Genomic DNA, 25362 nt, shown 5'->3' on the forward strand with positions numbered 1-25362 from the left:
AATTAATATACATAAAAACCCTTAGCTATTACTTAGCTGTTAGCTACTCCTTTCTCTGTCTTCCTCTTTTCCCATCTCTCTTTTTTGTAACCCCCTCCCCCCCATCACTTTCACACAAGGAAACCACCATTTTAATTACTTGCATAAGATGAAACCAAGAATTAAATAAGATGAAACCAAGAATTAAATAAGACCTACCAGCAGCTTTCCTTTTTCCATTTCCTCTATTTTGGGGTGACATCAAAAGCAAGGAATGTATGCATGTAAATGAATACTATTTGCTTCAGTACTTGGAAATGGTTGAATTTCAGAATCCTGAGTTCCTACTTCTAGAGCTAGATTTCACGTTAGCAAACCTTTTCTCCCACCTGATTGGTTTATTTCCTTAGACCTTAATTGCTCCAAAAGTTCAACAAAAGATGACTTTCTTTCCTCTGACATCTTTTAGAACTGGAGTGTCAGCTGGGTATTTTGGTGAGTTGATAAATGTCCAAGAATGACAGCACTAAATTTCACTTCCTGAAAGTTAAACTAGCATCTGGTGTGAATGCTCCATTCACACCAGTGTGAATCCTCCATTAAGTGTGCCTGGAATTGGTGCTGTTAGAAGGAAAATATTGGATTGGAGGCAATATGGGCCTGAAGGTCAGTTCTTAACTTTTCATTATAACTTTATGTCTTAGGGAGTGAGAACACTTGACGAAGGTCATTGATAAGAAATAACTTTCACAAATCTTATTGAAATATTCATACAATAGTGATCATATTATCATTGTGGATGAATTATTCAGTAGAGAATATTTTCTACGAGAGCCAAAACAGCTAAAATTTACAAAATAAATTTATTCAGTACCTTTAAAATAAAAGGTTTTGAAGACATTTTGGAAGGTGATATTAGAGAAATTAAAAATGAAATAGCTGCCATTTGCAACTATGTGGATAGAACTAGAGGGTACTATGCTAAGTGAAATTAGTCAGAGAAAGACAAATATTGTATGACTTCACTCAACTGAGGACTTTAAGACACGGAACAGATGAACACAAGGGAAGTGAAGCAAAAATGATATAAAAACAGGGAGGGGGACAAAACATAAGAGACTCTTAAATATGGAGAACAGAGGGTTACTAGACGGGTTGTGGGAGGGTAGATGGGCTAAATAGGTAAGGTGCATCAAGGAATCTACCCCCCAAATCATTGTTGCACTATCAGCTAACTAACTTGGATGTAAATTAAAAAAATAATAATAAAAAAATAAAGTGATGGAAGAAAAACAAAATCAAACAAAAAAAAATGAAATAGCTGTATGGCTTAGAGGTAGTTTTAGGAAGAATATGGTATTGCTTTCTGTTTGCTTGATTAGGAGCTTTTAAAATGAGAAGTACTTACAGAAGGATCTAGAAGAAGAGAGGGGAGGGGTGATATCACATATATATATTTTCTAGTTACCTTTATATTATATATTCATCTTTTGAAATGGGTATCTGTTAGTATTAATCCCTCAAAGCACTGTAGCAAATCATTAAGAAGAAAAAATAAGCTGGCCAGTGGCCAGTACTCTTATTAACTTCCTGAGAGATTGAATTTCTTTCTTCTGCTTGCATTCTAATTGCCACCTGTCAGGGTGTAGAGTCCCTTTTGCCATCTTGCTTAAAGAATCATTATTCCTTTCACCTGCTCCAGGGACTCTGAGCCCATGAAAACACAACACATTTGACGTAGTCCCCAGAGAGAATTTTAAAGCCCTAACAAGTTAGCTTAGAACTTGCAGATGAGCCTTAACCATCTGGCCAGATGGGGCCACAAGATCCAGATATCATTGTCACAGAATCCATGAGTTCAAGACATGAGCTGAGATCAAGACTCAGACACTTAACTGACTGAGCTATCCAGGCACCCCTGTTGTGACTATTTTTTAGAACAAAGATATTCATTCTTCAGTGAAAACCCACTTTTTCATTCTTCAGTGAAAACCTATTATTTCTTGTAGGAAGGCCCTACCTCAAAACATCCTTTCAGTGCCTTTCTTTCCTTCTCTCTCTCTCTCTCTCTCTCTCTCTCTCTCTCTCTCTCTCTCTTTCGAGTGCTTCCTTTTGTTCTCTTCCCTAAGCTTTGCTAATTTCTCTTCTTTCTTGTGTTCTTCAGTTTGCCTGCAACACTATTCCTATTGCTAAGCAAATATTGTTCATCCTTTGACAATTTTCCTAGGCTGGAGATGGGGGTATAAAAGAGGATGGGGTCTGGCCAGAAAGAAGAAGTTGATGACAAAGGCATGGTGGCCCCCAGCTTGGGAAGGTCTAAGACATTCTAGAACATGGGGCTGGGTCCTGGGAAGGGATAGTTGCTAAAAGGGAAGTGTCTTTACACTTATTGTGGTGAACATTGAGTAATGTATAGAATTGTGAAATCAATATGTGGTATACTTGAAACTAATATAACATTGTATGTTAATTATACTTGAATAAAAAAATTAGACAAGGGAAGCACCTTCTTGTGTCTGAAAGCCCTTGGTCCATTCCTAATAGAAATTGAAGACATCATTCATTCTTTCATTTATCAAATATTTATTAAGCATTACTATATGCCAGTCAAGCATTAGAGGCTAGAAATAGAACTGTGGACCTGACAGATGAAGTCCCTGCCCTGCTGGAGTTTGTGGACTGAGGATATAGCCAATATAATGTAATAGGAGATTATGTTCTAGAGTGATAGGGGCTCTGAAATGGGAACTTTTAGATTACATGAGAGCACATAGAGGTGCTTCTATCTCTGATTTGGGGGATCAGAGAGGTTTCATAGAGGAAGTGATATATGAATTGATATTGGAAATATAAGTAGGAGTTAGTCTGGTTAAGAGATTGGATGGAGTTAGGTGGCTATAGGCAAAGGGAAGAGCATGTGCTGGGCTCCTAGCTGGAAATAAGCTGAACTGGGTATTTCTGGAGTATAAACATGAGGGGATGCAAGGAGGAGAGGGGGCTATGAGGAGAAATCAGGCTAGAAAAATGAACAGGGACATCCAAAGATGTGGAACATCCAAGGAGTCATGTTAGAATTTGGCCTTTCTTTTCTTTTTTTTAATGTGTATTTATTTTGAGGGAGAAAGAGTGAGCACACGAGTGAGCATGTGCACATGAGTGAGTGGGGGAGGGGCAGAGATAGAGGGAGAGAAAGAATCCCAAGCAGGGTCTGCACTGTCAGCATGGAGCCCTATGTGGTACTCTATCACATGAACTGTGAGATTGTTTCCTGAGCTGAAACCAAGAGTCAGATGCTTAACCCACTGAGCCACCCAGGCTCCCCTTGGTCTTTTTTTTTTCCCCCTAAGGCCATTGGGAAGTGATTGGGGGTTTTTGTCAGGGCTGTCACAGATGTCATTTATCTTTTATATCAATGATTGTGCTTCCTTGTGGACCCTGGCCTGTAGGTGGCTAAGGCTGGAGCAGGGAAACCTGTTCTGAGCAATGCAGGGAAAAGCAATCACTGGTCAGCAGGCTTTCCTAGAGGCAACCAGATGCCTGAGGCTGTGGTGGGGTACATTGCAAGGAGGCAGCAGAGGGCTCATCTAGGGCAGCACAGTTGGTAGAAGGTATGAGGGGAGAAACAGAAGAGTTAGTGATTTACATTTAATATTTAAGGACTTATCCCTGCTAGCAGCACCTGGCAGCAGTTGCCCTATTTTCTTAGTAGATTCATCATTTTAATATCTAATCCCTAGAAAAGCAGTAGGTCTCACAAAATGCCAGTGGTCCTATTTGTCAGGCACATTCAGGACTAGGTGTGCCCTCAGCAGGCTGCTGCTTTTCCTGGGGGGGCGGGGGCCAGATGGGAACTTGTGGATCTGGGGGCATGACAGGAAGAAATATTGATGGTTTCAGGCTTTTTAGACTCTGAGAGATATGTATTAGAGCAATAGGCATTGATGAATTTCTTCTGCATCCCCCTGTCTTGTAACTGCTAAGCCATAAGCATTATTGTTCCTCTCCTCTGATCTCTATATGACTGACCAACTTCTTCATGTGTGTTTATTGCATCCTGCCACACTACTTCTTTGAGCAGGAATCAAGGAAGTTGTTTCTCTTTGAAACCGAAAGAACATGTATTCAGTACCTCTGCCTACCCGGTCATGTCTTTGAAATGTTTCCTGGGTTCATTTTCTTTTCTTTTTTTTTTTTTTTTTTTTAATTTTTTTTTTTTCAACGTTTTTTATTTATTTTTGGACAGAGAGAGACAGAGCATGAACGGGGGAGGGGCAGAGAGAGAGGGAGACACAGAATCGGAAACAGGCTCCAGGCTCTGAGCCATCAGCCCAGAGCCTGACGCGGGGCTCGAACTCAGGGACCGCGAGATCGTGACCTGGCTGAAGTCGGACGCTTAACCGACTGCGCCACCCAGGCGCCCCCTCCTGGGTTCATTTTCATTTCCACAGTCTATTGGGTTCTAAATGTTTGAAATCCTTTTTTTGCCCCTTTCTATATTCATTCTAAATATTTAATAGAGTTTGCCATATGAAGGAAATTAGAACACATGTAGGGAAAAATTGAAAGATGATAACGACATTATTCTGGGTTTTTTTTAGGTAACTACCTGGGGAAGACTATGCACAGAATAAATTGAGGAACATTTTTGAATTGCATTTTGTTTCCCTTGAGCCTGGCCAATAATTTAGGTTCCTATGTAGCTCCCACAATTTAGCAGTGATTCCCAGTGCTAGCTGTGGGAAGGAGTCATCTAATGACATTTGAATAAAAAGTAGATGCTGTAGCTTTACTACGTTCTGATTCATAGGGTTTGAGATAAATTAGAAAATTTGGCTTAATTTTAATGCCCAATTGAATGGCACATTTGGGCTTACCTTATGTTGTTTCAAATAGTGTCTATGATACGAATAGATTATTTTTGTGTAGAATTATTATCTACATAAGATAAATGGAATCTGTTATTCGTGATTTTGTCAGTGATTCCTAGTCATCTGTATTTGACAAGGAAGAAAGTTAAAAGGTGTAAACTTATGGTTAATGGGCATTTTTACAAATACTAATGTTGTGTACTTTTCTTGTTTTCTACATAGATCAACTGTGGAACCCTGGTGAAAAATAATCAGCTGCAATAATGTTCTGCAGTAAAAAGAAATCACTTGGTAAGTGTTGAGCTCTTCAGATGACACAAAGTGAATCTGACTTTTAATTTTAATTTTATTATTTTACTTTTTAAACTCATTTCATTTTGTTTTGTAGAGGTGTAATTTATATACAAAAATAGACAAATCTTAAGTATTCAGTTTGATGAGTTTTGACAATTGTGTATACACCTGTCTGTACTACCCTAAAACTAGATACAGAAAATTTCTATCACACCAGAAAGTTCCCTTGTGTTCTTAAAAAAATATTTATTTATTTATTTTTAAGTTTATTCATTTTGAGACAGAGTGATAGAGTGAGTGGGGGAGGGGCAGAAAGAGAGGGCTGGAGAGAGATTCCCCCACAGGCTTCATACTGTCAGCCAGTGCAGAGCCCTATGCGAGCCTCGAAACCAAGAACCATGAGATCATGTCTTGAGCCAAACTCAAGAGCTGGATGCTTAACTGACTGAGTCACCCAGGTGCCCCCAAATTATTTATTTATTGATTGATTAAAAAATTTTTTAAAAATGTTTATTATTGAGAGACAGAGAGAGACAGAGCATGAATGTGGGAGGGGCAGAGAGAGGAGGAGACACAGAATCCGAAGCAGGCTCCAGGCTCTGTGCTGACAGCTCAGAGCCCGATGCGGGGCTCAAACTCACAAACTGCGAGATCATGACCTGAGCCGAAGTTGGATGCTCAACCAACTGAGCCCCCCAGGTGCCCCCCAAATTATTTATATTTAACTGAAATATAGTTGGCATACAATATTATATTAGTTTCAGGTGTACAGCATAGTGATTTGACATTTATATATATTACAAAATATTCATTGTGGTAAGTGTAATTACCATCTGTCACCATGCAAAATTATTATGATATTATTTACCATTTTCCCTATGTAACAATTTATATTTCTGTGACTTATTTTATAATTGGAAGTTTGTACTTTTTAACTCTCCCTTCCCTCTGGGGACCACCAGTTCTCTGTATTTATGAGTTTGTTTCCATTTTGCTTTGTTTGTTCATCTGTTTTTTTAGATTCCACATATAAGTAAAATCATACGGTTTTGTCTTCCTCTGTCTGATGTATTTCAGTAAACTTAATTCCATCTAGGTCCATTCGTGTTGTCCCAAATGGCAAGATTTCATTCTTTCTAATGACTGAATAGTATTCCAGTGTGTGTGTGTGTGTGTGTGTGTGTGTGTGTGTGTAGCATATCTTTATTCATCTGTTGGTAGGCACTGGGCTGCTTCCATCTTTGCTATTGTAAATAATGCTGCAATAAACATAGGAGTGTATATGTCTTTTTGAATGAGAGTTTTTGTTTTTTGGGGGTGAATAACCAGAGGTGGAATTGGTGGATGGTATGGTGCTTCTATTTTTTTTTTTTAATGTTTATTTTTGAGAGAGAAAGAGAGCATGAGTGGGGGGGTGTGCAGAGAGAAATCCAAAGTGGGCTCCGCCCTGATGCAGAGAGCCCAATGCAGGGCTCAAACCCATGAACTGTGAAATCATGATCTGAGCCAAAGTCAGATGCTCAACCAACTGAGCCATCCAGGCACCCCTGGTATTTCTATTTTTAATCTTTTGAGGAAACTCTATATTGTTTTTCATAGTGGTTGTACCAATTGACCTTTCCACAAATAGTACATGAGGGTTCTCTGTTGTCCACATCCTCACCACCACTTCTTATTTCTTGTCTGTTTGATTCTACTATTCTGACAGATGTGAAGTGCTATCTCATTGTGGTTTTGATTTGCATTTCCCTGATGCTTAGTGATATTGAGCATCTTTTCATGTGTCTGTTGGCCATCTGTATGTCTTTAGAAAAATGTCTGTTCAAGTCCTCTTCCCATTTTTACTTGGATTTTTTTTTTTTTTAATTTTTTTTTTTTCAACGTTTTTTTTTTTTTTTTATTTATTTTTGGGACAGAGAGAGACAGAGCATGAACGGGGAAGGGGCAGAGAGAGAGGGAGACACACAGAATTGGAAACAGGCTCCAGGCTCCGAGCCATCAGCCCAGAGCCTGACGCGGGGCTTGAACTCACAGACCGCGAGATCGTGACCTGGCTGAAGTCGGACGCTTAACCGACTGCGCCACCCAGGCGCCCCACTTGGATTTTTTTTTTTTATCTCAAGTTGTATGAATTAAATATTTTGGATGTTAACCCCTTACCAGATATATCATTTACAAATATCTTCTCCCACTCAGTAGGTTGCCTTTTGTTTTGTTGATGGTTTTCTTCACTGTGCAAAAGCCTTTTAGTTTGATATAGTCCCAATTGTTTATTGTCAGCTGCAAATAGTGACAATTTTACTTCTTCTTTACCCATTTGAGTGCCTTTAATTTCTTTTTCTTATTTGATTGCTGTGGCTAGGACTTCCAGCACTGTGTTGAATAAAAGTGGCAAGACTGGACATCCTTGTCTTGCTCCTGGTCTTAGAGGAAACATTTTTAGCTTTTCACCACTGAGGATGATGTTAGCTGTGGGTTTGTCATACATGGCCCTTATTATGTTGAGATATGTGCCCTCTGTATCCACTTTGCTGAAATTTTTTTTTTTTATCATGAATGTTAAATTTTGTTGAATGCTTTTTCTGTATCTGTTGAGATGATCATTTGATTTTATCCTTCATTTTTGTTGATGTGGTGTATTACACTGATTGATTTGTGGCTACTGAATCATCCTTGCATCCCTGGAAAATCTTCTAACAACAAGGACATTCTTGTCTACAAGATTGTCACAACACCCAAAAAGTATAACTTTAATTAATGACATAGATTCTGTTTTTCAATTTCTCCATTTGTCCCTAAAACATATTATCTTTCAGAGCTGGTTTTTATTTTTGGTATAGTATCTAATGGATGTTCACACATTGTGTTTGGCTTTTAGTCCCTTTGTTTTCTTCTAAATTTAGAACAGTTTTTCATTGTATAGAATTTTGGAAAAGTCCAGTCCAACTCCTAAACATATTTGGATTGTACATTTTTGGCACAAATACCATATAGATAATTTGTTTTTTAGTGGACAACTAGTGTTTTTTATGAGGAATGCAACTTTCTGATCTTCCTCACATAAAATTTCATTTTACCGACCAATAGTCATTTCTGTGTAATGAGGCTAAATGTTTTGGCCACACATCTGGGTCTGTATCTTCTCTGGCGCAGATTTTTGGAGAAAGCTGACACCATCCTTTGCATCATCATGATTGGGAATGATGCATCTTTGGGTTATATCAGTTCGTATAGATTTGGTAATAGATTGGAGAGCTATTATAACCTAAAGTATTCATTTGCTATGTAGTCAGTTAAGAAACATTTTTGAGCCCCTATGACAGGCTAGGAAGTGCCACTCTTTCTTGATTTTAAGTAGGTTTTTTACAATTCATTAAAATACATGTATCTTTACACAGTTGTTTACAGTAGCACGGATAACTTAAGAATTGTTAAACATTACTACAAGTAGTAAATTTGCCAGAGGATCACAGACTAGAGACCTTCTAATCAGCCCGGGGTGGTCAGGGGAAAAAAATCATACAGAAGTGGTATTTTACCTCAATGATATATTTAATGTCTGCAACATTTAATAAAAATGTATTTGCATTTATGTAAATTTTCACAATATCATCAGGAAGCTTGGGCCACTGGTGATGTATATGAAAATATAACAAGCCCAAACACGGTATTGTGGGGAAACAAAAATTTTGTCATGTATGCTTTATTGTTTATTATCATCATATTCATATAAATCTCATATTCTTTAAGATGTAAAGAATTCCAGCTAATTGAGTCTATTTTCTGTTCTTTTTTTCCTTTTTTTCGTGTTTGTTTATTTTTGAGAGAGAGAGAGAGAGTGTGACTGGGGAAGGGGTAGAGAGAGAGAGATAGGGAGACATAGAATCTGAAGATCTGAAGCAGGGTCCAGGGTCTGAGCTGTCAGCACAGAGCCTGATGCAGGGCTCGAACTCAGAGACTGTGAGATCACGACCCAAGCTGAAGTCGGACGCTTAAGCGACTGAGCTACCCAGGTGCCCCTATTTTCTGTTCTTTTTAAAAATTTTAATTCCAGTATAGTTAACATATAGTTTTATATTTGTTTCACATATACAGTATAGTGATTCAACAATTGGATACATTACTCAGGGCTCATCCTAAGTGTACTCTTTATCTCCTTCATCTGTTTCACCCATTCTTCCCCCCCTCCCCTCAGGTAACCTTCAGCTCTGTCTAGTTAAAGTCTGTTTTTGGTTTGTCTTTTTCTTTGTTCATTTAAATTTGTTTCTTAAATTCCACATATGAGTGAAATTACCAGGTGTTTGTCTTTCTCTGGTTTATTTTACTTAGGATTATACTTTCTGGTCCTACCCATGTCACTGCAAATGGCAGGATACCATTCTTTTTAATGGCTGAATAATATTCACACACACACACACACACACACACACACGCCATTTCTTCTTTATCCATTCATCTACCAAAGAACACTTGGGCTGCTTCCATAATTTAGCTATTGTAAATATTGCTGCAATAAACAAAGGGGTGCATATATCCCTTCAAATTAGTGTTTTTGTATTCTTTAGTTAAATACCCAATAGTGCAGTTACTGGGTCATAGGGTAATTCAATTTTTAATATTTTGAAGAATCTCCATATTATTTTCCTCAGTGGCTACACAAGTTTGCATTCCCACCAAACCCACATGAGGTTTCCTTTTCTCCACACTTGTTGTTTCTTGTGTTTTTGATGTTAGTCTTTCTGACAGGTGTGAGGCGCTATCTAATTGTGGTTTTGATTTGGATTTCCCTGATGATGAGTGATGTTGAGCATCTTTTCATGTGTCTGTTGGCCATCTGTATGTCTTCTTTGGAGAAATGTCTGTTAATGTCTCCTGACCATTTTTTAATTGGATTATTTTCATGTTGAGTTGCATAAATTCTTTATATATTTTGGATACTAACCCTTTATCAGATATGTCATTTGCAAATCTCTTCCTCCATTTGGTTGGTTGTCACTTAGTTTTGTTGATTGTTTCCTTTGCTGTGCAGAAGGTTTTTATTTTGATGTAGTCCCAATAGTTAATTTTTGCTTTTGTCTCCCTTGCTTCAGGAGACATATCTAGAAAAATATTGCTACAGCTAATGTCCAGGAAATTACTGCCTGTGCTCTCTTCTTGGATTTTTATGGTTTCAGGCCTCACATTTAGGTCCTTGCTCCATTTTGAGTTTATTTTGTGTATGGTGTGAGAAAGCGGTTCCAGTTTCTTTTTTTTTTTTTTGCATGTAGTGTCCAGTTTTCCTAACACCATTTACCGAACAGACTTTTTGCCATTTATATTCTTGCCTCCTTTGTTGAAAATTGATTGACCATATAATTGTGGGTTTATTTCTGAGTTTTCTATTCTGTTCCATTGATCTATGTGTCTATGTTTTTTTAAATAAAGTTTATTTGTTTGAGAGAGACAGAGAGAGTGCAAATGGGGGAGGGGCAGACAGAGAGGGAGAATCCCAAGCAGGCTCTGCACTGTCGGAGCAGAACAAGAAATGGGGCTTGAACTCCTGAAACTGTGAGATCATGACCTGAGCCAAAATCAAGAGTTAGATACTTAACTGACTGAGCCACTCTATGTGTCTATTTTTTGTGCCAGTACCATACTGTTTTGAGTATTATAGCCTTGTGGTATATATTGAAATCTGGGATTGTGATACCTCCATTTTTTTTCTTTTTCAAGACTGCTTTGGCCACTTAGGGACATTCCATACAAATTTTAGGATTGGGTGTTCTAGTTCTGGGAAAAATGCTGTTGGTATTTTGATAGAAATTGTATTAAATGTATAGATTTCTTTGGGTGCTATGGACATTTTAACAATATTTGTTCCTCTAAAACATGAGCTTAGAAAATTTTTTCATTTGTTTGTGTTGTCTTTAATTTCTTTCATCAACTTTTTATAGTTTTCAGAGTACAGATCTTTCACCTCCTTGCTTAAGTTTATTCTTAGGTATTTTATTGTATTTGGTGCAATTATAAATGGGACTGTTTTCTTAATTTTTCTATATGCTACTTCATTTGTAGTGTATGCAAATGCTACAGATTTCTGCATGTTGATTTTGTGTCCTACAATTTTACTGAATTCATTTATTTATGAATTCTAGTAGTTCTTTCTGGTAGTTTTTTGGTAGAGTCTTTAAAGGTTTTCTACATACAGTATCATGTCATCTACAAATCGTGGAAGTTTTACTTCTTTACCAATTTGGATAGTTTTGTGTCATGTCTTACTGTTGTGACTAGGACTTGTAGTACTATGTTGAATAAAAGTGGAGACAGCGGACGTCCTTGTCTTCTTCCTGATCTTGGACAAAAGCTCTCAGTTTTTCACCATCAAGTATGATGTTAGCTGTGGGTTTTTATTACATTGAGGTGTTTCCTCTAAACCTAACTTGTTGAGAGGTTTTTTATTTTATTTATTAATCATGAATGGATGCTATACTTTGTCAAATGCTTTTTCTGCATCTATTATAATGATTGTATAATGATTGTTTCTATCCTTTCTTTTACTAATGTGATGTATCACAGTGATTGCTTTGTGGATATTGAACCACCTTTGCATTCTGGGAATAAATCTACTTTATCATGGTGTACAATTTTTCAAATGTATTGTTAAATTTGGTTTGCTAGTATTTTGTTGAGGATTTTTGCATTTATGTTCATCAGAGATAGTGGCTTGTAGTTCTCTTTTTTTGTGGTGTCTTTATCTGGTTTTGGTATCAGGGTAATGCTGGCCTCATAGAATGAATTTGGAAACTTTCCTTCCTCTTCTATTTTATGGAATAGTTTGAGAAGAATAGGTACTAACTCCTCTTTAAATGTTAGGTAGAGGGGCGCCTGGGTGGCTCAGTCGGTTAAGCAGCCGACTTCGGCTCAGGTCATGATCTCGCGGTCAGTGAGTTCAAGCCCCGCATCGGGCTCTGTGCTGACAGCTCAGAGCCTGGAGCCTGTTTCAGATTCTGTGTCTCCCTCTCTCTCTGACCCTCCCCTGTTCATGCTTTGTCTCTCTCTGTCTCAAAAATAAATAAACGTTAAAAAAAATAAAAAAAAAATAAGTGTTAGGTAGAATTCACCTGTGAAACTGTCTGATCCTAGATTTTTGTTTTTTGGGAGTTTTTTGACAACTGATTCAATTTTCTTATTGGTAATTGGTCTATTCAAATTTTCTGTTTCTTCCTGATTCAGTTTCGGGAGGTTATATGTTTCTAGGAATGTATCCATTTCTTCTAAGTTGTCCAATTTGTTGGACTCTAATTTTTTCATAATATTCTCTGATAATCTTTTGTATTTCTGTGGTGTCAGTTTTATCGATCTTTTCGAAGAACCAACTCCTGGTTTTGATGTGTTCTATTGTTTTTTTTTTAGTTTCTATTTTGTTTTTCTTCTTTAATCTTTACTATTTCTTTTTTTCTACTTCTTTCTATTTCTAGCTCCTTTAGGTGTGAGGTTAGGTTGTTTAGTTGAGATTTCTTGCTCCTTAAGCAGAACTGTATTGCTGTAAGCATCCCTCTGAGAACAGATTTGCTGCATCCCAAAGATTTTGGACCATTGTGTTTTCATTTACATTTGTTTCCCTGTATTTTTTGATATCCTCTTAGATTGTTGACTCATTCATTGTTCAGTAGCATGTTATTTACCTCCAGGTATTCTCTTATCAGATTTTTTTTTTTCTCGTTAAGTTCTAGTTTCATAGTGTTGTGGTTGGAAAAGATGCATGGTTTGATTGCAATCTTTTTGAATTTCTTGAATCTTTTTTAAAAAAAATAAACGTTTATTCATTTTTGAGAGAGTGAGAGTGAGAGCAGGGAAGGAACAGAGATGGGAGGTGGGAGCAGAGGTTCTGAAGTGGGCTCTGCTCTGGCAGCCGCAAACCTGATGCAGGGCTTGAACTCGCGAACCATGAGATCATGACCTGAGCTGAAGTTGGATGCTCAACTGACTTAGCCACCCAGGTGCCCTGAGTCTTGATTTGTGCCTAATATGTGATCTATCTGGAGAATGTTCTATGTGGACTTGACAAGAATGTATATTCTACTGTTTTAGGATGGAATGTTCTGAATATATGTTAGATACATGTGGTCCAGTGTATCATTCAAAGCCATTCTTTCCTTGTTGATTTTCTGCTTGCATCATCTGTCCATTGGTGTAAGTGGGGTGTTAAAATACCCTAATATTGCTGTATTACTGTTGATTACTTCCTTTATGTTTGTTATTAGCTGCTTTATGTATTTGGGTACACCTGTGTCAGGTACATAAATATTTACAATTGTTATATCTTCTTGTTGGATTGTTTTATGATTGTATAGTGTCCTCCTTTGTCTCTTATTACAGTCTTTGTTTTAAAGTTTATTTTGTCTGATATAAGTATTGCTACCTCTGTTTTCTTTTCACTTTCATCTGCATGATAAATGCTTCTCCATTCCTTCACTTTGAATCTACAGGTGCCTTTAGGTCTGAAATGAGTCTCTTGTAGGTGGCATATAGCTGGGGCTTGCTTTTTTTTTTTTTTTTTTTTTAAATCCATTCTGTCATCCTGTTTCTTTTGATTAGAACATTTAGTCTACCTAAATTCAAAGTAGTCATTGATATGTATGTGCTTATTTGCCATTTTGTTAGTATGGTGGTTTTTGTAGTTTTTCTCTGTTCCTTTCTTGTCTTGCTGTCTTCTCTCATGGTTTACTAGCTTTCTTTAGTGATACACTTGGATTCCTTTCTCTTATTGTTTGCATATATATTATCAGTATTTTATTTGTGGTTACTATTAGGTTATATGTGACATTTTAGGCATATAGTGGTCTATATTAAGTTGATGTTCACTTCAGTTTGAACCCATTCATTAGTGTTCTCCCTCCCGAGGTTTCAGGTATATGGTATCATACTTTATATCCTTTTATTTTGTGATCTCTTGACTGATTTTTAAAAATAGACCTATTTTTTTTTATTTCTTTTGGGCTTCCTACTTTTCTTATTCATACTTATGGTTTTTCCTTTCCACTCAAGCAAAGGGCTGGTTTAGTGGTCATGAACTCCTTTAATTTTTGTTTGTCTGAGAAACTCTTTATCTCTCCTTCTATTCTGAATGATAGCCTTGTTGGATAGAGTATTTTTAGCTGCAGTTTTTTCTTTCATCACTTTGAATATATCATTTCACTCCCTTCTGGCCTGCAAAGTTACTGCCAAAAAATCATCTGATAGCCTTATGGGGTTTCCCTTGTATGTAATTTTACTTTTCTCTTGCTACTTTTCAAATTTTTTCACTGTCACTGCTTGTTGCCATTTTAATTTCTATGTGTTTTGGTGTGCATTTTCTTGGGTCGATTTTTGTTGGTGGCTCTCTGTGCTTCTTGCATCTGGAATTCTCTTTCCTCCCCAAGATTTGAGAACTTTCCAGGTATTATTTCTTGAAATGAATTTTCTGCCCCCTTGCCTCTTTTCTCCTTCTGGGGTCCCTATAATGCAAATGTTATTATGCTTGATGGTGTTGTTGAGTTCCCTAAGTCTATTTTCATTTTTTTAAAGTTATTTTTCTTCTTGGGGGCACCTAGGTTGCTAGCTGTTTGAGCATCTGACTCTTGATTTCAGCTCAGGTTATGATTCTAGGGTTGTGGGATTGAGACCTGTGTTGGGCTCCATGCTGAGCATGGAAACTGCTTAAGATTCTCTCTTTCTCTCCCTCTATCCTTCTCCCTCACTTGTGCTCTCTCTTTAAAATAAAGAAAAATGAATTTTTCTCTCTCCTATTCAGCTGGATTATTTTCCATTACTCTGTCTTCCAGGTCATGATCCAGTCTTCTGTTTCCTGTAGTCTACTGTTCATTCCCAATCTAGTGTATTTTTGGTTTCATTTAGTGTATTTTTAATTTCAGTTATTGAGTTCTGTATCTCTGGTTCCTTTTAATGTTCTTTATCGCTTTGTTGGAGGTCTCACTGAGGTCTTTCAGTCTTTCTTGGGTCCAGTGAGTATCTTTCTGACCACTACTTTAAATTCTCTATCAGGCATTTTACTTACCTTCATTTTGTTTAGGTCTCTTGCTGTGATTCTGTCCTCTTGTTTCATTTGGAGCATATCCTCTATCTCCTCATTTTGTGTAATTGTGTCTGTTTCTGTGTGTTTCTATGTGTAGAGGCATTATGAAGAAGAGGTCTTGTAGTGCCCTGAAATGCAGTGTCCCCTCTTCACCAGCAGTTGGTGCTTTGGAGGTATCTCCTATGTGTGTTGTGTGCACCATGCTGTTGTAGCCTAGCTACATTTGCTTCCATTCCGGTTGTCTGCAATGGCTGTCTTTGCCTGTTGTGGGCAGGGTTTGGTCACTGTGTTGTTAGTGGGCCAGTCTGGGGCTGCCTTGGGCTTGAGTCAGATCAGGCATTTTCTACAGATACAGTAGCACCGAACTGCAGGGTGCTTTTCCTGTGTTGTCCCCTTAGAAGCTTTTGTTGGTAGACAGGGCCTGCAGTCAGACCTCATGTCTGTCCCCAGCCCACTGCTGGGGCCACAGTTGGATGGGGGTGTGTGGTTATCTTCCCCTCTCCCTGGGGCAGGAGTCCCTTTGGAGTGGTGCTGGCTGCTGTTGGGGATGCTTGCATACTGCCAGATTTGTGGCACCATTTTGGGTAGGCTCTGGCCAAGGGCATATTGGAGGGGGGTGGATCCACATAAGTACTGGGGGCGGGCACTGGTGTTAACAAAGTTTGTGCCTGGGTCGTGTTTGAGAGAGAACCTGGAAGTGAGGTCTGGACCCTGGAGAATGCTGGGGAAGGGCACAGCTATTAGCAAGCTAGATAGCCAGTGTTGGTGCCGTGCTGGTTCCTGTAGGTCTCTGTCTAGACTGAGGGGCAGGGGAGGGAAATGGTGCCCACTGTCTTCTTTATTCCTTGAGGCATCTCCCAAGGACCCCTGTTTCTCCAGTATATGCTCTGAAATTATAAATAAGTAGCCCTCCTGTAAACTCCAGGCGTTTTTCAAACAGGTGCTTCTGTGCTTCATGCATGTCCTTGGGAATGTTTGTTGCGCTGTTTTAGGGTAGGGACTCAGTTCCATATTGTCCTCCCTCCTGACTCTCCCAGAGTAGAACAGGCTGACTTTTCAAGTTCCAGGTGTTAAATTCTGATGGTTAAAATAACTTGCAAAATTACACCCCTCTGGTTTTCATTGCCAAATGTTATGGGGATTCTCTGGGCCTGGGGTGCCCATTGTGAGGGTCTGTTCCATTCCAGTCTCAGCACCTGTGGAGTCACTCCTTCCATGGAAAGGCCCATGGGTCTGTTGAGATCCTGACTGTGTCTCCCCACTTCTACCCTCTTTGATGTGTCCTCTTTATATTTAGCTGTGGAGAGTTTGTTGTGCCAGAGTTCTGGTGGTTTCTGGGTTATTTAAACTGATGTGGCTGTTATCTAGTTTGTATCCCTGAGACAAGATGAGCTTAGGGTTCTGCTCCTGAACCGTCTTCCCTGGAAGTTCTCTGTTCTTGATAATTCACCGTTTCCATATAGCTTATATGGGAGGCCCAATACAAATCATTTTAAAGCCTATGAAGAGCATTATTCTTGTGTAAAATTCTTTTTTTTTTTTCAACGTTTTTTATTTATTTTTGGGACAGAGAGAGACAGAGCATGAACGGGGGAGGGGCAGAGAGAGAGAGGGAGACACAGAATCGGAAACAGGCTCCAGGCTCCGAGCCATCAGCCCAGAGCCTGACGCGGGGCTCGAACTCACGGACCGCGAGATCGTGACCTGGCTGACGTCGGACGCTTAACCGACTGCGCCACCCAGGCGCCCCTCTTGTGTAAAATTCTTAATTGAGATTTCATGTAGTTTGGTAACATAGGAAGGAAAAGAAGTAGGTAATAAAGGCTTTCTTTAAACTAGCTAAAGCTTTTCTTGTTTCCAAAGAACCAAGGAGGTTGTGGAGCCAGCGTGCGTTAGTCCACAGGGAAGCCCTTGCTCAGTATGTTTATGGGGTGTGACAGGTCACATTATTTCTTTCTTTTTTTAAAAAAAATTTTTTTAACGTTTATTTATTTTTGAGACAGAGCATGAACGGGGGAGGGTCAGAGAGAGAGAGGGAGACACAGAATCGGAAACAGGCTTTAGGCTCTGAGCTGTCAGCACAGAGCCCGATGCGGGGCTTGAACTCACCAACCGTGAGATCATAACCTGAGCCGAAGTCGGACGCTTAACCGACTGAGCCACCCAGGCGCCCCCACATTATTTCTTTCATTGACATTTTGTTGGCTCATTCCTCCACAAAATATTAAAAACTGTAGTTTACAATTGTGTGTGTATAAAGACAAGTATAATGTATTACTGCTATATTCATTTTTTCTTCTAATTTTAAAATAAATTAAAATTTAAACACTTTTATGTGTCCCTAAAAGTATTGTGGGCCCTAGGCAATGCATCTCTTGTGCTTACAAAGGAGGTATTTTTTTTTTTTTTTTTTTTTTTTTGGTTGAAATTTATCCTCCTGCTTCTCAGGCATTATTGTGATCATATACTATTTATCAGGTAGTGGGTTGGTCCTGCGGTAGAGGATTGATTATAAAGACAAAGAAGACATGGAAACTACCTGGTGGCACCGTATCAATGCATATAAAAGTACATGTATATATTTTAATATATGTGTTTAAAGAGTGTTATTTCTGCTTGCGTTTATCCCTTATGGAACAATGATAAATCCAAAAGTTCTTTCTTAAGTAGTTTTGCAGTTACACTTGTGAAGGTAATAGTTGTTGTTTGAGCTTGGTTTTTGTTTAATATAATAATTTGAAGAAAATGAAATTTTTTTCAAAATCATCTATTTTCTTAGTTTAACTGAAAATGAGGCCATTAGAATGAAGTGATAATCAGTACTAACCAATGATACACTAAGAACAGTGCTGGTTTTGCAAAAACTCTCATAACTTTGGGGTTAGGATTTTCTAATGAATTTTCCTGTATGTTTTAATAACATTTTGGTGTTCAGAGGAAATAGGACATGGGAAATTTTATTTGGTACCACTAGAGATGAGGGGGAAATTCCCAATTTCTTCCATTTCACTTTAGTAAAATTCTGTGTAAAAGATGATAGAATTGAACCAGAGACTAAATCTTTGCTGCTCATCCTAAGTATTTCAGGGCATGAGCTTTCCATTCATAGGTTCATCAGTTTTTTACCTGGAAGAGAAGGAGGAGCAGCGTTAGTGTTCCTAGTCCTATTTACATTCTAGATTTTTATGTGTTGCTTAAATTTCTTTGAAATAGAAGTCTTTTTTTCTCCATAGAGAGTACACTATGTACTTAAAATTTTGCCTTTATAGTCACTGTGCACAGTTGCAAATAGAAAGTGTAGAAAAGAGATGTCTTCTGGCTCTCATACACTTTGCAAAATTGTGTGCTGCTCTTAAGTTTTTTCAATTGTGGTATTGTGTAGGCTTTGAGCAATCTGATGTTTTATTACTCAGGATGTGGACTAGGTTGGGCTGCTATTAAAGAACCACTAGTCACTGGAGACTATCTAAAGAGGGCTGATCCTCAACAACATCCTTTATCACTTCTCAATGGGTTTGGGGGGTGGTGGCTATTTTCTCCTTGAATGCTCTTTTTTCCTGGTCTTCATGATTCTTGTGGAAATTCTTGATTCTCAGCGTGCTATGGCCTTGTTTCCTTCACTGGACCTCAGTGGTGGAAATTTCCCCTGGTTCAGTCTTCTATACTTGTCTCTATGTATAATGTGTTCCTCAGAGTACTCCTCTTCTTCTGCTCATTTCTTTGGAGATGACTCTTAAATCTACAGTGCCTATCGTGACATCTTGCCTAATGTTATACTTTATTCCCAATTGCTACTGTCTTTGATCTAATAATTCTATTGATATAGCTTTAAGTTGTACAGAATGATAAAACTTGGGAATTAAAAGGATCTTCAGTCATCTTGTCCACATTTTCTTCCAACCTGACAATCTATTCCTATAGTGTTGCTGATTTTTTCCCCCCTTGAATATTTACTCTAATAGTAGTTCAGGCATGTAATTTAGAAGATACATCATTCTCTGGGCAGTAAATTCTGCATGTTAACTAGAATTTCACATCCTTGTTAAGTGTACTTTCTGTTCTGTAGTTTGGAATAACAGAATATTTATTCTGCCTTTTACATTAAAGATCATCAAATGTTTAAAGGTCTTTTTCATATCAGTGCCCTCACAGACACATGGAGAATGATGTTTGACCAAATATCCAGGCATCCCATTGCCCAGTCAAGTTGACATATTAAAATTAACCAGCACAAATTGCTTCTTGGCCTTTTGGCTAAGATCAAGTGTAAAATTAACCAGCACAGCCATATTTTAGTGTATTGTTATTCTTAAATTTGTCTTGTTCTCCTTTTAGTTTGGTCAGTTTTTGCTCTATATATTTCTAGGTTACATTATTAGATGTATGCAAATTTAGAGTTACATATTCCTGGAAGAATAATCTTCTATTATTATGGATTGTCCCTATTTATCTTCAGTAATTCTTACTGTATTAAAGTCCACTTTATCTGAGATTAATGTAGTGATACCAGATTTCCTCTGATTAATGTTTACATGTTATATATTTTTTCTTTTCACTTTCAGTGCTTTAATGTTCTTAAATTTAAGATGCAGTATATAGTGTTTTTAAAAAATAGTTTGACAGAGGTATCTGGGTGGCTCAGTTGGTTAAGCATCCAACTCTTTTTTTTTTTAATGTCTTATTTATTTTTGAGAGAGACAGAGACAGAGTGCGAGTGGGGGAGGGGCAGAGAGAGAGGCAGTCACAGAATCTGAAGCAAGCTCCAAGCTGTCAACACAGAGCCCAATGTGGGGCTCAGACTCATGAACCGCAAGATCATAACCTGAGCTGAAGTAGGACACTTAACCCACTGAGCCACCCAGGAGCCTCAGCATCCAGCTGGTTTCTGGTTCAGGTCATGATCTCATGGTTTGTGAATTAGATAGAGCCCTGCACAGAGCTCAGTGTTGACAGCGTGGAGCCTGCTTGGGATTCTCTTTGCTTGTCCCCTGCTCGTTCTCATTCTCTTTCTCTCTCAAAAAAATAAACATTAAAAAAAAATAGTTTGACAAATTTTGACTTTTAAATTAAGTATTTAGTTCATTTGTGGTTAATATAATTACTGATATATTTGTTTAAATCAATTATCTTACTATTTGTTATTCTACATTTCTTTTCTCTTTTTTGTTGCCTGCCTTTGCATTTGCAATATTTCTATTATTCCATTTCCAAGCATCTATTAGCTTGTTGCTTATCATTCCCGTAATATTTTTTTTGTGGTTATTCTTAAGATTGCAACATATCTGTTTAATTAACTTATAGTACTTTTATCATTTTGTGAGCCATTTAAGAATTTAGAACATTTTACCTCTTTACCTACTTTTTGTGTTACTGATATCATGTATTTAATTCCTTGTATATTTTAAAATCAACAAGACAGCAGTAACAAATAACATCTGTTGTTGTCAATATGGTCATTTTTTGCTTAGGTTTACCTACAATTTTTCAGTTTTTTTTTTTTTCATTTTCCTGCGTTTCTGTGATTCTGTCCAGAATAATTTTCCTTTTGCCTAAAGAATTCCTTTTGTTATATATTAAAAGAAAAAAAAAAAAAAAAAAAAAAAGGTCAAGGGGGGGCGGAAATTAAATTAGATTCTAATAGCTTAAAAAAAAAAAAGAATTCCTTTTGTTTATTTATTTTTTAAATGTGGAGCTACTGGTAGTGAATTCAGTCACTTTTTATTAGGAAAAAAATCCTTATTTTGCATTTATATTTGGATGAATATTTCTACTGGGCATAGAACTCTAGGTTGGTAGTCTTTTCTTCTGGCACTTTAAAGGTATTGCTCCATTACATTCAAACCTCCACTCATTCTTTTAAAAAGTAAGCTGATATTCTTATGACTCTTTTGTTGGGATGATAGGTCTTCTGGCTACTTCAAAAATTGTCTTTTTGTTTTTCAGTATTTTTATTATTCTGTGCCTAGGTATGGTTTGCTTCATATTTATCTAGTTTGGAATTCACAGAGATTCTCAGATTTTCAGCTTGATTTCTTTTGGAGTTTTGGAAAATTCTCATCTGAGTATCAAAAATTGTTATTACTCCCTATTCTCTCAGTTCTTGTTTGTGAAAGTCCAGTTATACATATGGTAGACCTTTTGCCAGATATCTTATGTGTTTATGCTTTTGCTGATATTTTCAACTTTTTTCTCCCTTCCATGCTTAGTTTTTATATTTTTAATGACTAGTTTACAATTATTCCTTGCTGCTGCTGTGTCTAATTTGCTGTTAAACGCACACTGAATGCTTAATTTACATTGTTATATTTTTAAATTCTTGAGTTTTTGTTTCTTTTATTGTACCATTTGGTTTTCTAGGGAAATTATTCATTTTATCATCCACTTTAATGTACATGTTAACCAGAATTATTTTAAAGTCGACCTCTGATAGTTCTAATATCTAGATCACCTGTCGGTTGGTTTCTATTTTCTACTTTTTTCTCTGTTTCCAATAGTTTGCTATTGTCCCCTGCCATGCTTCATAATTTATTATTGAAGTATAGGCCTTACATATGAAAAAACTATAGAGGATCTGGATAATGTTATCTTCCTCAAGGAGAATTTATTTTTCTTTTCACACACACTTAGAGAAGGAACAGATTATCTAGTCATGAACTGAAATACTTTGAGGCTGTCTTTCAGTATTTATAAGGTCTAGTCTATTTTTGTTCTTACTCCTAGAATGCAGTCCTTCAGAAGTCAACTGGAGACCTAGAGTGTTACCAAGGCTTCTCCTCCCAGCTAGATTCTGAGCTTTAATTATTGTCTTATCTCACCTCTGGGAAGCTGAGGAATTAGCAATCCCTTAAGGGGAAAGGTACAGAATATCAGGTTTACATCAATACATTGTTCTTTTCTGCTGGTTCTTGGCCCTTCAAGTTTTGTCTGATTTTGTTGTTCTATATTTTCCAACATTTTGTATAGTTCATCAAGCTGTTATAGTTGTTCTTAACAGATGGGTTGATCCTGACACAAGTTACTCCATTATAGTGGGAAGCTGAAAAACACATTTTTAATAATGTCTTATAAGTTTACCAGAAGACTACATTAAATATTACTATTCTATAGTAGTTATATGCATATTTGAATATATCAGGAAGATCTATGAGTAAGGAATAAGCAAATGAATAGTGAGGTTGGATAAGAAAATAATGGTTAATGAATATGTTAATCAGTATCGTCTGTTAGAATAGGGTTAAGCTTTAGCCATGACATGTACACAAAAGTAAGTCTACTGTGAACTACCTCATTACAGGAATAATAAAAATATAAATACTACTTAGAATCATATGCCATACATACTTAGTGGGTTTAGAACATATTTATAAATGCATTTGTTCCACTTCTCCATTTCTTTATTACTCAGCATTCCCAAGTGTGTAATATTCTAATTGTTATACTTTGGTTTTATAAAAGAAAAATCCTTAATTTTATCCTTAGAATTATAATAATTTATTTTAAAGAATGCTTTTTTAGCCCTTCCATAGACCCACACCTTAGATATTTCTTTGGTTCAGTGTTTGAGTCAGTATTTGGCATATGGTAAGCCCTTAATGAATGGTAGCTGTCATAGTTATTATTTTGAGTAGTTTGTGTAAGTGCTATTCGAATTATAGTCTCCTGGTGGACCTCATTCTCATGTAATATTGTGTTTGCTATTAATTCAAACAGAATTTCCTAATTTAAAGGAAATTATAATTTTTATTTCTGGGCTTAACTTTGAAATCTGGACTCTTTTGATGGTGAAATAAAATCTTAAAGCTTATGAAGTAATTCCCAACATAGTGTTTTCTATAAAGAAAAGTACCCTTATTACCTGAAATTGTGTACTGTGAATTGTAAATTTATCTTCATATGAATAAGCTAATTAAAACATCATGTTTCAGGGCTTTTGGCTGAAATGATCTTGGTTGACTATGTTGGTGGTTGTTGTCTTATGATAATCAGAACTTTGGTAGTTCTTTGATTTAGTTATCCGTCCATCTATCCAGCCATTTCACAAGTATTTACTGAACATCCATTATGTGCCAGATGTTATTTCAGAAGTTTCAGATACAGCTGTGAACAAAACAGGTTTTAAAAAGGAAAAAAACCTTCGGTCTATGTGGAGCTTACATTTCTGTTGGGGGAGAGGAAGAAAGCTGGTCAGCAAAATCAGTGACAAAGTAAATTATCTTGTACATTTGAGGGGCTTCAATTTTATGAGACTGACATGCTGCCTGTTGCACTAAGGAGGCAGGTAGGGGGATGCAGTTTTAAAAGGGGTAATCAGGGAAGGCTGAATTGAGGAAGACCTATTTGAGCAAAGATTTGAAGGAAGTGAGAGAGGAGCCATGTAGATATCTGGAAGAAGCATTCTAGGTAGAAGGAATAGCAAGTGCAAAGGCTTTGAGATGGGTGTGTTCCTAGTTGTGTTCAAGGAATAACAAAGACCACTGTGGCTGGAGTTGAATGAACAATGGGGAGGGTTGTCAGGGCTAGACCCAGGTTTTTTGTTTTTTTGTTTTGTTTTTTTTAGGCCTAAATGAATACAAAATACAAAATTAGGTATAATAGAGAATATTTATTTACAGTAACAAAATAAATCCCTATAAATTACAATTTTCAATTTTGAAAATTTGAAAATCCCACGCATACCACAAAATCCAGAAAAATAACCTAAGGTCTTCATTAATTCACTGTCCAACGCAACTTTATAGTACTTTTTTCCTATATTTTTGTCCCCCTATTTTTGATTGCCTCTTATAGGACCATTATTGATTACATAATTTTCTATAGAAACATTAGAAAGATAATTCAGTTTTTCCTCTAGCTAAAGTTATGATGGTTTAGAATAGCTTTTCAGCTTGATGGCTTCATATATGAGCTGCTACAAATGTACTTGCCATGTGTAGTCCTGCTACATATGGGCTTGTGTTCTATAAGCACAGAAATTGTTATAAATTTTAATTTATTTTATTCCCTCCCATAGAAAAAAATACATGGTATGCTTATTATATATGGTGTCAAAAATACTAGATACTTGAAAATTCCTAATACTACTACTAGGAGATAAATTCTCTTTTGATTAGGAGTTGATGAAAATGAAATCTTTCACATACAATTTTACACGTGTGATAGCTGGAAGAATTCTGCACAGGCTGACTTCTGGGTCTGTATTGCAAACCTGTCTCCTCCATGATCCACATAATTCTGCTGCTAGGTACTGTAGGACACGGTCATATTGCTGTGTGACCTTGGGCCCTGCATCTTCATGTTAGACACTGGGTGAGTCCCCACGGAAGCAGGAGTATTCCTGAGCACCATTCCTACCCTGGGGGACCACCACTGACTTAACTCTGTACAGAATTGACGGTGAATCACATCAGTAGGCTCCAGTAAACACAAACTCAATGCATTTCCAACTTGACAGCCTCTTATCTGGATCCTACTGCCATCTGACAGAAGGCAAAGTATGATGGGAGAAATTAGACTGGAAGAGACAATGATCTTAGCCTTTGTGGCTAAAATATTTTATTTTTGCAAATCAAAATAAAAAAACTGCACCTTTATTTTTATTTATTTTTTAATTTAAAAATTACTTTTGGGGTGCCTGGGTGGCTCAGTGGATTGAGTGTCCGACTTTGGCTCAGGTCATGATCTAATGGCTTGTGAGTTCGAGCCCCGTGTCGGGCTCTGTGCTGACAGCTCAGAGCCTGAAGCCTGCTTCAGATTCTGTGTCTCCCTCTCTCTCTGCCCCTCCCCTGCTCATGCTCTGTCTCTCTCTCTCTCAAAAATAAACAAACATTCAAAAAAAATTAAAAATTAATTTTATTCCAGTTTTATTAGGAAATAATTGACTTACACCACTGTGTAAGTTTAAGACATACAGCATGATGGTTTGAGTTACATGTATTGTGAAAGGATTACCACAGTAGGCTTGGCTAACATCCATCTTGTCATGTAGAGACAATAAAAAGAAAGAAGAAAAGAAGAAAGGGAGAAAATTTTTCTTGTGATAAGAACTCTCAGGATCTACTTTCTTTTTTTTTTTTTTTAATTTTTTTTTTTTTCAACGTTTTTTATTTATTTTTGGGACAGAGAGAGACAGAGCATGAACGGGGGAGGGGCAGAGAGAGAGGGAGACAC

General features: G+C 37.2%; 1 protein-coding gene across 15 annotated transcripts in view; it reads left to right on the plus strand.

Annotated features, from left to right (window-relative positions):
• The window catches only part of ATP8B4 (ATPase phospholipid transporting 8B4 (putative)), a 257258-nt gene that overhangs the window by 14925 nt on the left and 216971 nt on the right, over positions 1–25362 (plus strand). For 13 of the 15 annotated variants that reach the window (XR_009264158.1, XR_009264157.1, XM_058737764.1 and 10 more), the window contains exon 2: positions 5070–5138. Coding sequence is in view for 9 of the 15 variants with exons in the window: in XM_058737764.1 (XP_058593747.1) it covers positions 5111–5138 (28 nt within the window). In the remaining 6 variants the exon portion in view is untranslated. Of the gene's footprint in view, positions 1–458; positions 646–5069; positions 5139–25362 lie in introns of those variants that run through there. The other 2 variants (XM_058737766.1, XM_058737773.1) reach the window with 2 other exon arrangements.

This window comes from Neofelis nebulosa, chromosome 7, assembly GCF_028018385.1.
Source record: "Neofelis nebulosa isolate mNeoNeb1 chromosome 7, mNeoNeb1.pri, whole genome shotgun sequence".
NCBI classification, from domain to species: Eukaryota; Metazoa; Chordata; class Mammalia; order Carnivora; family Felidae; genus Neofelis; species Neofelis nebulosa.